The sequence below is a fragment of the Rhododendron vialii genome, chromosome 13a (genome assembly GCF_030253575.1).
Source record: "Rhododendron vialii isolate Sample 1 chromosome 13a, ASM3025357v1".
NCBI classification, from domain to species: domain Eukaryota; kingdom Viridiplantae; phylum Streptophyta; class Magnoliopsida; order Ericales; family Ericaceae; genus Rhododendron; species Rhododendron vialii.
In genome coordinates this window covers 23,210,869-23,226,329 of record NC_080569.1, presented here as the reverse complement: position 1 = coordinate 23,226,329, position 15,461 = coordinate 23,210,869, and the positions used below count along the sequence as shown (strand labels likewise).

The 15,461-nt window shown below is 35.1% G+C and overlaps 1 protein-coding gene across 1 annotated transcript; it reads left to right on the top strand.

Moving 5' to 3' along the window:
• The first annotated feature begins 1,043 nt into the window (after positions 1-1,043).
• LOC131314015 (cysteine-rich receptor-like protein kinase 15) lies at positions 1,044-13,789 on the top strand. Its single transcript, XM_058342512.1, has 9 exons — positions 1,044-1,614; positions 10,159-10,507; positions 11,428-11,478; positions 11,777-11,899; positions 12,013-12,221; positions 12,420-12,630; positions 12,739-12,976; positions 13,064-13,214; positions 13,316-13,789. Exons 1-9 carry the CDS (start codon positions 1,099-1,101, stop codon positions 13,625-13,627), a joined length of 2,160 nt encoding a protein of 719 aa, XP_058198495.1. The 5' UTR covers positions 1,044-1,098; the 3' UTR covers positions 13,628-13,789.
• Positions 13,790-15,461: the final 1,672 nt, after the last annotated feature.

Below are 15,461 nucleotides of genomic sequence, written 5' to 3'. Positions count from 1 at the left end.
GGTAACTTAATTCTTGGATATATATTTCCCAAAATACTTACGTAAAAGTCATAATGTTTTTCTTTTTCAATTCCTCCCACCGAGACGAACTCATATCACATAAAAATTTAGCGTAAAATTAACAAATGTGAATTTTTTTTAATAAGGATTGCGTGCTTTTATCTTCATTTGACAGACAACCAATCGTGTGGGACTGTGGGTCATTAACGACCCAATCATGCAGGTTCATGCTTTCTTCAACTAATAATGGTTCAAACTCATCTATTCCCAACTCTCTCTCTATCTCTCTCTCTCCTAAAGAAGAATTTTTTATTGTGAACTAAAAATGGTCGTTGTGAGATTTTACAATGTTAATTATGCTAGCAACGTAACCCCTTGAATGACCAAAAGATGAAATGACCCCTTGGATTTTCTTTTCTTTTTTCTTTTCTGTAGGTCTTTACAGTACTTCTTCCTGCATGGTTTGTATTTGGTCTTTCCTCGACGTACCATTTGTCGAGTTACTTAATAAAATTTTGTTACCTATCCAAAAAAAAAAAAGATGAAATAACAAATTTTGATCCAATTTTTATAATGTCATCGGAGATATCCCATTGCTATTCTAAAAAAAAAAAAAAATACCTGGGTCAAGGGAAAGAAGTTTAATTAATCTGATAGGCGAAAGCCTAAAAATCAAACAAATGAGAATCCCAATAGGCAAAATTGACATCCACAGACCCGGATAAAACATTAAAAATAAGTCTCTTTAAATGAGCTGATTACAATATAATGAATCGGGATTTTGAGTTTTTAGGTCGGTTCGTTTACCGAACGAGCCTAAAACCTGACGTCGAGCTTGATTAGATTACTAAACGAGTCAATTCTTAACCACCCATATAACCTTAAGGAGCCGAGCCACGAGCAACCCGTGAGCAGTTTGCAGCCCTAATCACATTTATGAAATAAAATACGCCTAGCCTCATTGACCCACTTCCAAGTCGTCGGGGCTACACTCATGATTTCTTATATTATATCCCCTCCCCGCCCCACCACTTACTTCTCCACCCTCTCCTAATCTCCATTTTCATCAAAATTGAACTCTGCCCCTGGTGCTCTACAATGGATAAATTCCTCCACAAAATACCCGAAGTGGCTCTGTTTGTTTACGCTATTTGCTTGCTCAGCCTCATCCCAAAAATCGAAGGTGCTGACCCGGTCATAGAATGCCCGAACACAAATCTTAGCACAACCAGTACCTACGCCCCGAACAGCACCTACGAAACAAACCTCAACACCCTCTTCTCCGTTCTCTCCTCCAACTCCACTGTATCCAATGGCTTTCACAAGTTCAACGCCGGCAGCAGCGTCCCTGACATCGCCTATGGCCTCTTCCTTTGTCGCGGCGATGTTTCAGCCAACATGTGTCGAGACTGCGTCGTTTACGCTATTGGGGATGTAGTTGAAAAGTGCCCCGGGGCAAAACAGGTCACGATTTGGTACGACCAATGTATGCTGAGGTACTCCAATGTGTCCCTGACGCTATCCATCTTTTCTGCTCCGGAGACCGGAAGTTGGTATATGTGGAATTTGCAGAACGTGACGAATGTGACCCGTTTAAATGAAGTTTTGGAAAAGGTACTGTGAACTGTTTTACTCCCTCCATCCCAAAATGTCCTATCTACAAAACGAATGCCTTGTTTGCTTCTCTTTTTAAAAAGCATTTTTAAAAAATTCTTTCTAAATTTTTTTTTCTTTCAATCATTTCTCTCTTTATCTATCTCCACTTATTACACATACTACTTTTTCAAAAAAATATTCAAAAAATATTCTAAACAAAACAAAAACCTTTAAAATAATATTTTTTAAACGATCCGGCTAAAAGCAAGTTTATCAAATAAGCTAAAATAGCTTTTTTAGCTATTTTTGCTGCTCAAAATTAGAAAAAGTCTCTTGCACCAGCTTTTGTAAACAAGTCGATAAAGTTACTCCACCTACAGTTCTTCGCTACAAGTACCGAAGAACTGTTCACTATGAAACCCTTTTTTAATTAGTTTTTTTCTTGAATGCTCTTTCTCTCTCTTGCTTTTTACTCTGCAACGAAGGATTTGGGTTTACTGGGTTCTATGTTTTGAAAACCCACCTCTGAAATCTGCGATTCGAAAATTCTGATGATCGAGTACAATCTTTCCCAGCCCACATGGGTGGCGTCTAAAATGGCTGGAGAAGGTGTAAATGGGTTTGTGTATAGCTATAGATACGTATAAGGTATCATATATATGTAACTGTATAACTTTCGGCTAGGATTTCAACCTCCAAATAGAAGGGGAAAGAAGAAGAAAAGAAAAACAGAAAATACGAAATTTATGTTTTAATAAAGAATAGGTAAAATAAATAGTATTGGTATAGTATAGAGAGAGATATGAGTAGGTAAAATGAAAAAAATACACTGTTAATAAACATTTTTACATTTTCATTGATGTAGATGCTCTAATGAGTGTACTACAGCACCGCTTAACATGGTCAGTTGTGTACTTTAATTCCTTCCATCTTGCCAGGCGTCATTAATCTTTCTTCTTTTCTGCCATCTTGGAAATGATGCACCAGACATAGGAGTATTTGAGAGCTGCATTTATTTGCCAAATTTACCCTCTCCTCCTCTGTGTACTTGTTTGTCTTTTTTTATTTTCATTTGTTAAGATTTTATTTTATTCCTAATCTCACCACAACGCAATACGGCAACTTTGTTTTGCTCTCTTTTTTCTATTGTTTTTTTTTAAATTCTAATCATAGCCTTCATTTGATTAAATACCAGCTTATGGTCTATTTTGGTTACATAATTCTCTAGAATTATTTTTGTCTTATTTATTTTTTTATTTGTTAGTTTTAAGTTGATGTTTTGTAAATTATTAATTTGTCTTGACAAAATGAATCTAAAAAGAAAAAAAATCAGGATTCTCGCCAAAAATCAACTTAATTTGATACTTTTTTTTTGTTTGGTCCCGAAAAAAGGAATTCGATACTTAGGGTGAATTCACCTAAACTTATTTTAGTATAAGTTATTTTTTCCATTATTTGATTTTTTTTTTTTGCATTTGTTAATTTTACGTCAAACTTTTGTGAATTATTGATTTATTTCGACAAGATGAATCAGAAAATAAATAAACTTATTTCATTTATTTTGCTAAAAAATGGTTATTTCTCAAATAGTTGGGTAAAAGTAATTTTTTTTACTTTTCCAATTTTTCTTGTCAAGACGAATTAATAATCCATAAAAGATGGACGTAAAACTAACAAATGCAAAAAAAAAATCAAATAAGGACAAAACAACTGAATTTTTTTTTTTTAAGTTTAGGAGAACTCACCCTTATAAGTTCTTGATTAAAAATTATTTAATTTTTCATTTGGATTTCAGAATAATGAAAGTTACATGATTGAATCAAGCACTTATAGATATCGGATTCAGATAATTTTTCGCGGGGATCCTTGAAAAAATATTTTAAATTTAATAAACGACTCGAATCATTTTTTTGGAACCCGTAGTGGGCCCCACGTCGCGATCAGTTCCCTATTAATCTGTGCAAGAGTGCTACATACAACAATTGTGTAAAACACAATACACAATCAATTTTTATCTATCCATTACTGTAATAAATGGCCATGATTAGCCAAACTCTTTCCCGGAAAAGTTAAACTTTTTCCTAAAAGAGTTTTTTTAAACTTTAGACCATTCAAATACATCTGAATGGTCAAAATTAGGTACACAACCATACAATCGTTGTGCGCATAGCATTTTTGTTATTTGTGTGGGTATCATTTCTGAAAGAAAATAAACTGCTAAGGCGCCGAAATGGAGAAAAACCCGCCAGTTGTTTAATGGTAATTTTGTTAATACTAAGAAAACTAAGGACATATTAGTAAAATACTATTAAAGTACTTTGTGTGATGTGATCCATCAGTCCTTTGCTTTCGGAAGAATGTAAAGCTGCGTAAAGGAGGCCCACATAACAAGTGCCATGAGACACCCCTAAGCATTTGCCTTTTTTAAAAAGAAAATTCAAAAAAATTCTTGAAAAAAAAAATTGATCATATTTTTTTACCCTTTTATCTGTTTCTTTTCTTTGTGTTGTCTTATTTCTTTCTTTTGCAGTACTATATTTGATACGCCACCGATACATTTATATAGAGCAAAGAAGAAGAAAACTAAGTAGAGAGAACCCTACAACTACCAAATTGATTGCATGTTCCCAAACGTACAATAATATTCCAAGTTTGGGAACAATACTATTCCAACAAATTGCTTTGAAAGCGGTCAGACAATGACATGTTTCATAACTTCAATCAATAAATACATATATATATATATATATATATATATATTAATTTACGTAAGATTTATATACAAAAAACAAAAAATTATTTACGTTTTGTTGTCACTACTGCTAAACTAAAAAATCTTAGACCGCCCCCTATTTTGACCTGTTTCATAACTTCAATCAATAAATACATATATATATATATATATATATATTAATTTACGTAAGATTTATATACAAAAAACAAAAAATTATTTACGTTTTGTTGTCACTACTGCTAAACTAAAAAATCTTAGACCGCCCCCTATTTTGTCGCATCTTCCTAAGTTCATATCAAAAAATCGTTCCTTGCACATTTTTCAAGAAGCCAACCATGCTTGGAACAATGGTGGATGGAGAGAGTTTTTCTAGGAAAATTTAAATAATTATCCTTTTTATTCATGCCTTGTAAGAATTCATCTCGCTCACTTTGCATGCTTATGTTTTCATCATTTCAATGCTTGAATTACCCTTATTACCCCTTTATTATGATATCTATATAGATATAGGAGTATACATTTATGGTTTTCTAAATTAAAAGGATTGTGATGAATATCAATCTCTGCAATTAAATGAGATACAAGCTTTTCGATTTCACGGTAAATTATTTGTAGCATTTACCATGAAATATGTTTGTATGTTCCTATCATTTCATGGTTAATTATTTGGACCATTTATCATGAAACTATTTCATGTTTAATTATTTGAACTGTTTACCATGAAACTAGTCCAGCGAAATCTGTTAGGCCGCTGCGTGGACCAATTCATATAAGAATAGTTTGGAATGTGTTTACATCCCAAAATTCTTGTCTATATAGGCCAAGAATTTTAAGATATAAATATAAGTAATTTACATCCCAAAATTCTTGTCTATATAAGACAAGAATTTTAGGATGTAAATCCCAAACTATCCTGATATGAATTGACCTGAGTAGCGACCTAACAGATTTCGACGGACTAGTTTCATGGTAAATTTTCCAAATAATTAACCATGAAATGATAGGAACATATAAACATATTTCATGATAAATGCTACAATTAATTTACCATGAAATCGAAAAGCTTGTATTGCATATATGGTTTAAAATATATACATATATACAATTAACAACACTCAAAGGGCAATATCGGAATTAAAAGTATGAGAACGACGAAATCATAAGTTGTTGAAAAGAACATGATGAAATTATAAATGAAGAGGGCAATAAAGACGGATTTTTAGGTCTCCCGTTTTTCTAAGGGTGCTGAAGTTTAAAAGTTCAAGTGGAGAAAAAAAAATCAAAAAAGAAGTAGAAATTCACTAAAAAAACGTGAACACATTTTATTCAAGCTTGACACAATTATACGGATATATGGATGACAACATAAAGTTAACACGATCAATGTACGTCGATGCCTCTGCCTCAAATGGCATCTGAGAAGAGAAAAAATGGCTTCTCCCCAAATAATTTTTGTTCGGTTTTGTCTTTTCTTAGAGTAAAGCGTAAAATAAAAGAGAATGAAAAGAGAGAGCCACAGCAGTCCACCTCGCTCTAGCCGCCAAAAAGGGAATGGGATTTATATGGGTAAATTTCACTGACCTCCCCTGAGGTTTCTGACAAAGACAAAAACCTCTTTTGAGGTTTTTAAAATATCACTTACCTACCTTGCTTTACCTGACAATGTGCAAATGCCCCCTTCACTTAACTTTCTGTTAGATATTTAACGGAAAGCAATGATGTTAGCATCTTTTAGTGGTTATAAGATGACAAGATTAACCTTCCCACAACCTATTCCCACCATAACCAAACACCACTTTCACAGTGAACCCCACGTGTAGCTTCACTCCATGATAACACTCTATGTTACGGCCTAGCATTTTTCATTTATTTAAGTGGTTATATTGCCGTTATTAACTAGTGTTATGATTGGGTCCCAACTAATTAATTTGTGCGCGCTATGAATATTGATGTCGCGTTTATTATATTTGGGGTATGAGATTGATTTTGGATAAAATAAGTGGTACCGATTGGTAATTTTATTAATTGTGTTACGTTCTATCTTAGTCGAATTAACTATAATATAGGGAGCAGTGGGTAATTGTAGAAAGTTAGGAGATGTTTTCACGGTATAGGGTTTTTATTTGGAGAGAACGTCTGAGATAAGAAGTTGAAAGAACTTTGTGTGAGAAAAGGAGAAGCCGCAAGGACGCTTGACTTCGCGTGGCTGGTTTGTGATCGGGTTAGCCTCTTTTTGCGTTGTTTGATTGCTTTAGCTTTGGACTCAGGTGAGTAGTTAAGTATGTTACGTATTTTCGAAAGTTTCCTGTGTCCCTTAAAAGTATTTTTTTTCAGAAATTTATATGAATGTTATTCGGAGACTCAAAACTATTTACAAGTTGTTCTATAAATTGGCATGCAATGAATTTTTTGAGATCAATTGTTAATATTCTTTTTGGTGAGAACTTGGTGGATATTAATAGGAACATTTATTTCGGAAGTCCAGGGAACTTATTCCTTCTCGTGTTGGTGACCCTGGCCATTGGGGAAAAGACCGTGTTAGGCCGGTGACCCTAATGCTCAACGGCTTCCTTTCGCCGGATCGTCTTAGGGAAAAGTACCATGGGCTGCCAACCCTGGTGACTCTAAGTTCGATATTGGATCCAATTTTGTTGAGATTTATTCTGGCCATAGTACTGTTTGATTGTGGTTCTCCATTGTTGATGGAGTTATTATTGTGATCACCACTAAGAATGTTCATTGGTTAAAGGCTTTATTGATTAATTTATTATTCTGATGGACACCTCGTATGCCAAATTATGATTTAATGGCAAGTTGGGGAGTTAGGGAAGGACTCTGGCGGCATCTCGGGGATTCTTTTGTTTGACCTCCTTAGGGTGTCTCATCTTGGTTTTATTTTAATAAATCGCTTCCGCATTCAAAACAATTGTCAAATAATGAATTCTTTTTATTATTGTTGAATTACTGGTTATTGTTTAGTTCATGGGATGGTTGTACCCCATGTTTATGATTGAGACACATTTGGCATTTGATTTGATTAATAACGAAAAAGGGATCATTTGATTTTCAGTTACTTTGATTTAATCAGGCTGCGTGTTCCATGGATTGGCCTCATGGTTCACGGCCGGTCATTTCTCATTTTTTTTGGGATGTGACACTCTACCTCCACCACAACACCTCATCCTCTTTTGTGTTTGCACATACTATATATAATAAATGTGTCTGTATATAAACAATAAATGCAAAGTACCATTATATTTAAGTAAGATAATATGAATAATTAACTACTCTCTCCGTCCCAATTTAAATGTCCCTTATGATTTTTTGTACATTTTCAAACTCTAAAAAAATATACTTTTACAGATTTTTTTTTATTTTTTACACCAAAATAATGTGCTCATTGGGTACTTTAATTTGATATAAGAAAAATTAAAAAAATAATATGTAGAAGTATATTTCTTTGGGGTTTAAAAATGTATGAAAAATCGTAAGGGATATTTAATTTGAGACGGAGGGAGCATCTCCAACCCTTACCCTTTATTTTATCAAACTCAAAATTTGAGTAAAATTCTTTAAAAAATTCACTCCACTCATTTACTCAAATTTAAACCAAATTGGGATTTGCTCAAATTTTTAATTAGATCAAGGGAGGCTCAAATTTTGTAAGGCTATTTTTCCCCTTCCAAATTTACAACACTGTCAGTAATGAAAATTGCACTCAAATTTGTGCTTAGATTTGGGTTCATTCATTGGAGTGTTTCATACCGAAGTTTTTACTCAATTTTTACTCAAATTAGAGTATCTCCAACTTATCTTTAAAACACCAATGGGCGCCGTCTTAGTTGGTAACTCTTGTCCTCCGCAAGTGGGAGGCCAGGGTTCGAGCCCCTAGATATACACCGATACCGGTATGTACTGTTCCAGTAGAGAAAATGGTATGCTGGTCGGTACAGGATTGATTATTTTGGTTCATAGTCGATATTGGATAAATACCCTTTTTTTGTTTTTTTACGTTTTGAATTCTTTTTCATTAATTTGAACTTGTTGATTACTTTGGTTCATAGTCAATATTGGAAAAATACACTTTTTTTTTTTTTTTTACATTTTGAATTCTTTTTCATTAATCTGAACTTCTTTTTGATGTTTTCAAAAAACTTTTTTTTGATAAATACCTTCATAAACGGATGAGTACGAGATGACCTGTATTGTTGGGTAGTTGTTGACAATCCAATGGGTGACAATGGACTATATGGAAAAAAGTAGAGGGTTTTCACAATCACTGATTGTTTTTCAATTTTAATTTTTTTTTTTGTCAATCCCATTCCACTAATAACTTTTCTCACTTTTTTGTTTTTCTCCTTATTTGAATTTTTTTTGCATTTGTTAGTTTGTGCCTCATTTTTTTTAGTTTTCCAATTTGTCTCGCCAAGACAAATCCGAAAACTTTTTTTTTTTTTTTACTTTTACCCTAATATTTTTAATAAAGACCACTTTTAAGTAAAAAAAAAAGTCTTTTTTTTTTTACTTTTTTTACTTGAAAGTGGTCCTTATTCAAAATATTTGGGTAAAAGTAAAAAAAATTTACTTTTCTGATTCGTCTCATTAAGACGAATCAATAAGTCACAAAAGTTTGGCGCAAAACTAACAAATGCGAAAACAATTCAAATAGTGACAAAACTAAATTTTGTTCTTAAAGTTATGCCTTAGTGTATATACGGAAAAAGAATTGAGTTTTCAACTAATATGGTTTAAATATGGTTTTCGAGAAAAAGCCAACTAATTTCCATTTTTCTATTGGATATCGCATGGCGTTAGCTGTGAGTGATATCAGAGGTAGAAGATGGTGTTTGGTTTCAGGAAAGGAGGGGTATTTAAGTCATCCAAACCCCAAATTAGACACCGTTTGAAGTCTAACTAACAGAAGGGGGTATTTGCACATTGTCAGGTAAAGCAAGGGAAGGGAGGTCAGTGACATTTCAAAAACCTCAGGAGAGGTTTTTGTCTTTGTTAGAAACCTCAGGGGAGGTCAGTGAAATTTACCCAATTTATATATTACGCATAGCACGGAATGAGCTCTAGGCCGACGGGCTCTGCACAAGGAGAGAAAGCAGTTGAAACTAGAAAGAGTCTTAGCAGGCTACTGACCGGTAGCCTTATCATCCCCTGAGTAAGATAGTCGATGGCGTTATGTTTTGGCAAATCAACTTGTTTTGTGTTAAATAAAATCCCAACTTCGTTGGTTAGATGTTCGGACATGAGGGACAACTGAACATACACTTAGTCTCCATTTGTTTCAATGTAGGAGTAAAATGTTTTACAAAGTAAAATATTTACCATGTAAATTTTTTTTACAAAACCTTAGTTTTGTATAAGTATAATTTTAAGTTAAATTTGGGCCTTGTAGTGAGTGCCACTATAATTAAAGGACAGGGTGTGGTCGAGGAAGATTTGCACTCTCCAAATTAGTATATCTTGTTATCTAGAGTACGTTTTAATATTTTATCCCCTTCACAAAATTGATAATTTTACTTTCTTCTCTTCAAAACGAAAATTGACCTTTTTTTTCACCATAATCCTTTCAAAATCATAAGTAATTTTATCGTTGGCTCCCGCTTTATCAATTTTTGCGTCTGCCACCAGCTGGGATGGAGTATGAGAGGCCTTAATCTCTTGTCCTTCTAGTAATTTAGTTTGGTTAATTTCTTTCTTTCCTGTGCAAGTGTGTATGTCAAAAAATTGATTTTAAGTCTGAAACCTAGCTACTTTCAACTTTTGGCAAACCACTTCAATTCACTAACCAATAGTATGAACTTTATACACTTGTAAAGGTAATGACCAATATAACCGATCGGGCATCGAGTGATCACTCAGGCAAGAAGTTTGCGACTGCAAAAGCCAACTTCTCATCAGTTCAATCGGTGTATGGACTAGCACAATGCACGCCAGATTTGTCTGATTCTGATTGCAATAACTGCCTCCGGATATGTATCTCGCGGTTTTCGAAGTATTGTGCTGGCAAAGTTGGAGGGAGAGTGTTGTTTGGGAGTTGTATTGTCAGGTATGAGATGTACCCGTTTTACAATGCTAGCCTCGGTGCCGCACCATCGCCCCCTTCGCCAGTTGTCCCTCCTCCCCCTCCTCCTCCTCCTCCTAGTACTACAACTACAAGCGGCCCTGGTAAAACTTTATTTTGTAAAGCTTGGATTTGGAATTTAATTTTCCAGCTTCTAAAGTTGTCCAGTAACCTTAGCTATAATCTGTCACTACTACGGTATGAGCTTTGCCCGTTCGTAATTATTAATTAATTTTTGGTCCTAAGTACCTAAAATTGTTACAACTGCGGTATTTATGTATTACTACTAGTTTTTTTTTTTGTATAGGTGAAAGACTCGATCGGTCCTAACGCAATGCCTTATTCTAGCTAGCCCCAAATAATTTCGGTTGCCTTTTTATTCTGGAAACGCGATTAATTAGGATTCTGTTGGGTGGACGGTAGACCCAGCACAGGGTTTTTTTAGGCAACCCGTTGGGCTCGTTAAATAATCGTGAATGTCATATTCTTACTTCTTGTTCTTAATGAGAATGTTCTTTTGAGAAAATGTAGAATAATACACCACACTTAACGTTCTTCAAAACAACTATATGCAATCAAACTCCAACGGGTTGGTTCGGTGGTCTTGCCCTGAAATTTAGAGGTTCATAAGGTATAAGGTTCGATTCTACTTGCAGTAACTCTTGGGCCACCTCCCCCAGAATTTAGCTTGCAAAACGGCTGTGAGAAGGTTCTGTAAGTATTAGTTTGAAGAGCGCGCGCAAGTAGCTTGGTCACCCTATACTACAAAATAAAATAAAATAAAAAAACTAGTACGCTATTAGATTGTGGTTTTTGCCTCAACCATGAGAGCAATAGCATAAGAGGTATAGTTAATCATTATGCACAATTTGACATAATGCAACCCTAATAACAGATGCTTTTTTTGTAATATTTTTTCTTTTGGAATAAGAACCGTACGTAGCAGATAATTTGAGAACTGAATTTCAGTATATCTGAAATAGGAGCACTGAAAGTGATCTTGTAATTGCATGATAAACTACAGCAAACAGATCTGTTTTAGAACCAGCAAATACCGAGGACATTCTGAAGGAAGGTTTATATATCTATCATCCCGAACCTTGGAAGTGCATAAATTTTGCCCAATTTCTTAAGAATATAAAGATGTAAACCCCACAGAGCAAGCAATTATAATTTGGCGTTGTTGCCCTCTTCAAATTAAAAAAGAAGAAGAAGAAGAAGAAGAAGAAGAAGAAGGGGGCCTTGTTGTCTGCACATCTTGTAATACCCATCTTTTGGTTATGCTGGGATCTTATTTTTATGATCATTAGACCGCTGTTAATAAAAGGGTCACGATTTACACAAAGATTGAAACATTACCATCTGTTTTGAAGGGAAAAAAGGAAACATCATTAAAATCGGTGTAAGTATATCAGCGTCCGTCGTGGTGGTGGTCGTGGTGGTGCTGCTTGGTTCTAATATCTACTACCAAAGGAGAAGTAAAAGAACAGCGAAAGGTACGTAACAAGAGTCTTCTAGTTGTTACTCCCACTTAGCAAAAACCACAATTTTTACTCTCACAATATCTCGGCGTGTATGTATAGCTAGCTAACTGTATAGTTCTCCACAGAAGAGAAAGAAAATAGCTTTGAAGTTCAATTACTTGACCTAGCGGAAGGAAGAATTGTTGATGATTACAACACTGAGAATTCGAATGGAGAAAATCCCGCAAAATCACAGGACTTCCCTTCAATTCAGTTAGATATTATACTAGTAGCTACGAAGCAATTTTCTGAAGAAAATAAGCTTGGAGAAGGTGGATTTGGTCCAGTTTACAAGGTACTTTTGCTGCTGAATCTGCAGATTTTGATTTTATCTAGTCTAAATTTGCAGTGTGTTGCCACGTTTTTTAAAACAAAATCTAAATTTGGAGCTAAAAGAGGCTTTTCCCGAGAACAATGCCTCCGTAGTGGAATAAGTAATTGAAATTCATGATCCTAATTCGAACGCATTGCATCGGTTGGAAATTATTTGCAGGGTACATTATCAGATGGGAAGGAAATTGCAGTAAAGAGGCTCTCAAGAAATTCCGGCCAAGGGCTGCAAGAGTTCAAGAACGAAATATCTTTAATTGCTAGACTACAACATAGGAATCTTGTCAGACTCTTAGGCTGTTGCTTGGAGGGGAACGAGTTAATGCTAATCTATGAATACATGCCCAACAAAAGCTTAGATTTCTTCCTCTTTGGTATGGAATCTCTCTGAAATGGCCACTCATTACTCGACAAGACATTTGCTATCAAACCCAAACAAGACTTCTCTTAATCAACTCGAATGTTATTTGTTTCTATGTTAGATTCAACTAAAGCTGCAGAACTAGACTGGAAGAGACGTTTTCTCATAATTAATGGGATAGCTCGAGGCCTTCTGTATCTGCACGAGGATTCTCGACTTAGAATAATTCATAGGGACCTTAAAGTTAGCAACATTCTGTTAGATCGAGAAATGAATCCCAAGATATCAGACTTCGGAATGGCAAGGATTTTTGGTGGAAACCAAAGTGAAGCCAACACAAACAGAGTTGTTGGCACATAGTAAGCCTCTTTGTTTTCCAACTTATGCATGTATAACTTGTTTAACCATCTCTCCTTATTATCTTTTTGATAAATTATCAACTACAGTGGATATATGGCTCCAGAGTATGCTATGGAAGGACTATTTTCTGTTAAATCTGATGTCTTCAGTTTCGGAGTTCTCTTATTAGAGATTATAAGTGGGAAAAGGAACAGCGGCTTTTACCTTTCTGAGCATGGTCACAGCCTACTCACTTATGTATGTTCCTAGCTAGATTCCTACTCGTCTCTCCATCCCTAAACTAAGTGCCATATTATTAACTCCTACTTCTAATTTCATTACTTTCAAATTGTCAATAGGCGTGGAATTTATGGTGCAAAGGTGAAGGAGTATTGAACCTGATGGACCCATTACTTGTGGATTCATGTGTAGAAACAGAAGTGTTGAAGTGTATCCATCTCGGATTGTTGTGCGTCCAAGAAGATCCCGCAGACAGACCGACAATGTCAACTATAGTTATTACATTGGGAAGCGATAGTGTGACACTGCCTAAACCAACACAACCAGCATTTTCTGTTGGGCGTTTGGTGTTAAAATCATGTCAAGCCTCACCAAATGCTAACTTAGTCTCAGCGAACGAGATGACTATTTCAGATGTATCAGCCCGATAATATGTCAGCAAATTCTTTCTTCTTTTTTTGGTTTTCTGGCAAAATTATGTATTATCATTTTTTGCTTTTCTTTTTGAACTGCAGTATTTGATTTTGCTTTTCTTTTTGAATTGCAGTGTATCATTTATGCTTAATAAGAACTTTTGTCTACTTGGTTTGATCTAGCTCTCTGCTCTTCACATTTTTATGTCAAAGGAAAAAAAATTAAAAGTTTGTATTCTTAGAAAGAGAGTCATACTCGGTTCAAAAAAAAGCAAAAGAAAAGAGCCATACTGTATAGTGTGTACAGTATTCACCCATGGACCTAGAGGTATGTGAAACCGACACTTAATGCACCCAATTTTGGGTGGCTCTGATATTTTTTTGGTGGGTCTGGTGTTTTTCTCCAGACAATTGTTCTCTGCCCGGCAACTGTTTGTGAAATCGCCTCTGACGACTATAAGGGTGCTTTTTAAGCTTAACACGCCTCTTTCTCAACCCAATTATGTTAACAGTTTTTAGCCAACTGGGTTGTTCAGGTGATAGTCCAACACTCAAGGGGTGGATCAAGAATTAAAATTTTCCGTTTCCACTCCTCCAGTACCCACTTTAGTTTGTATGAGACAAGTACTTGATGCATTGGGGGTTAGGGTAGGCGATCCCTATGACAAACTTGTCAAAAAGAAGAATGTGATGACATTTATCTTGCTAACAGGATTTGTAGGCTGCTGCTGAACCCTCGCATGAGGCATATATCGGTGTTTTTCAGTGTTCATTCTCAGTGTTTTACTATGGTATTCTCTACTGTTTATCTGGGTTCATTTTGCTATTTACTTAGATTTTCACATTATCTGGGTTCAGATTGCAGTTATGATGGGTGGGAAGTTATGGTTGCCACTGTGGAGAGGCTATTCTTTGTAGCCTTTTAGGTTCTTGTCTAGGCATGCATCAGCAAGTTTCCCATGGTTGAATGAATATTCAGAATCATAAGACCAATTAACCTTTTCTTCATTGCTTGAACTGCGAGCCGAGCATGCGCATCCACATACATTTCATCCTCTGTTTTAACGATATAGTTGTCTCATGTTTTTTATTATTCAATTCTTGTACTACGTCTCCTCCAGCTATAATGTTGCACTCAGTAATTGTGCATTAGTTGATTGTTGTGTCATCCACAACGGAGTTTTCATTGGCCATGGTGGTATGTCTAGTTTATAAGAAACTTTGATACCCCTTGTTGAAGCCGAACAAAGCAGTAATTCTCTTGGATTATTTATCCAACATTGTTGCAAAGTCATAGGTTCCCTAATAGATGACAAGGATGAATACTGTCATAATCTCATTAGCCATCTTCTTGTATCTGGAGTTTTGGATATGATATGTAATGTTCATACCTGAAGATCATGTCTATGCAAGTGTTATTTGTAGCCCCATGTTAGGCATGAAACTGGGATGAAATAGTTACCCAAGAACTTGCTTGGTAGTGAATTATGTGCTCTTTATTGAGCGAAAAATTAGTAGTTACTTAATACTTAGTATTCGAATAACGCCTTTTCTGTTAGAAAGTTAAAGCAATTGCAAGAAACCTGATATAGAAAAGATAATTACTTTAGGAATTATATCAAGAAAAGATTGGTATTTGGGACCATCTAATATTATTGAGAATATTTCTTACAACCTCTTTTCCTCACTCTTTACAATTGTAACTCTATCAATTCGCTATTGCAGGAAACTAACTCCTATTTCGAGGGAAATTATATTAAACCCCCTTGAACTATCATCCGGTGGCACTTTGCACCCCTTAACTTTAAATTTCAACACCTAACCTCCTTGAACTATTCATAATTGGAATCCC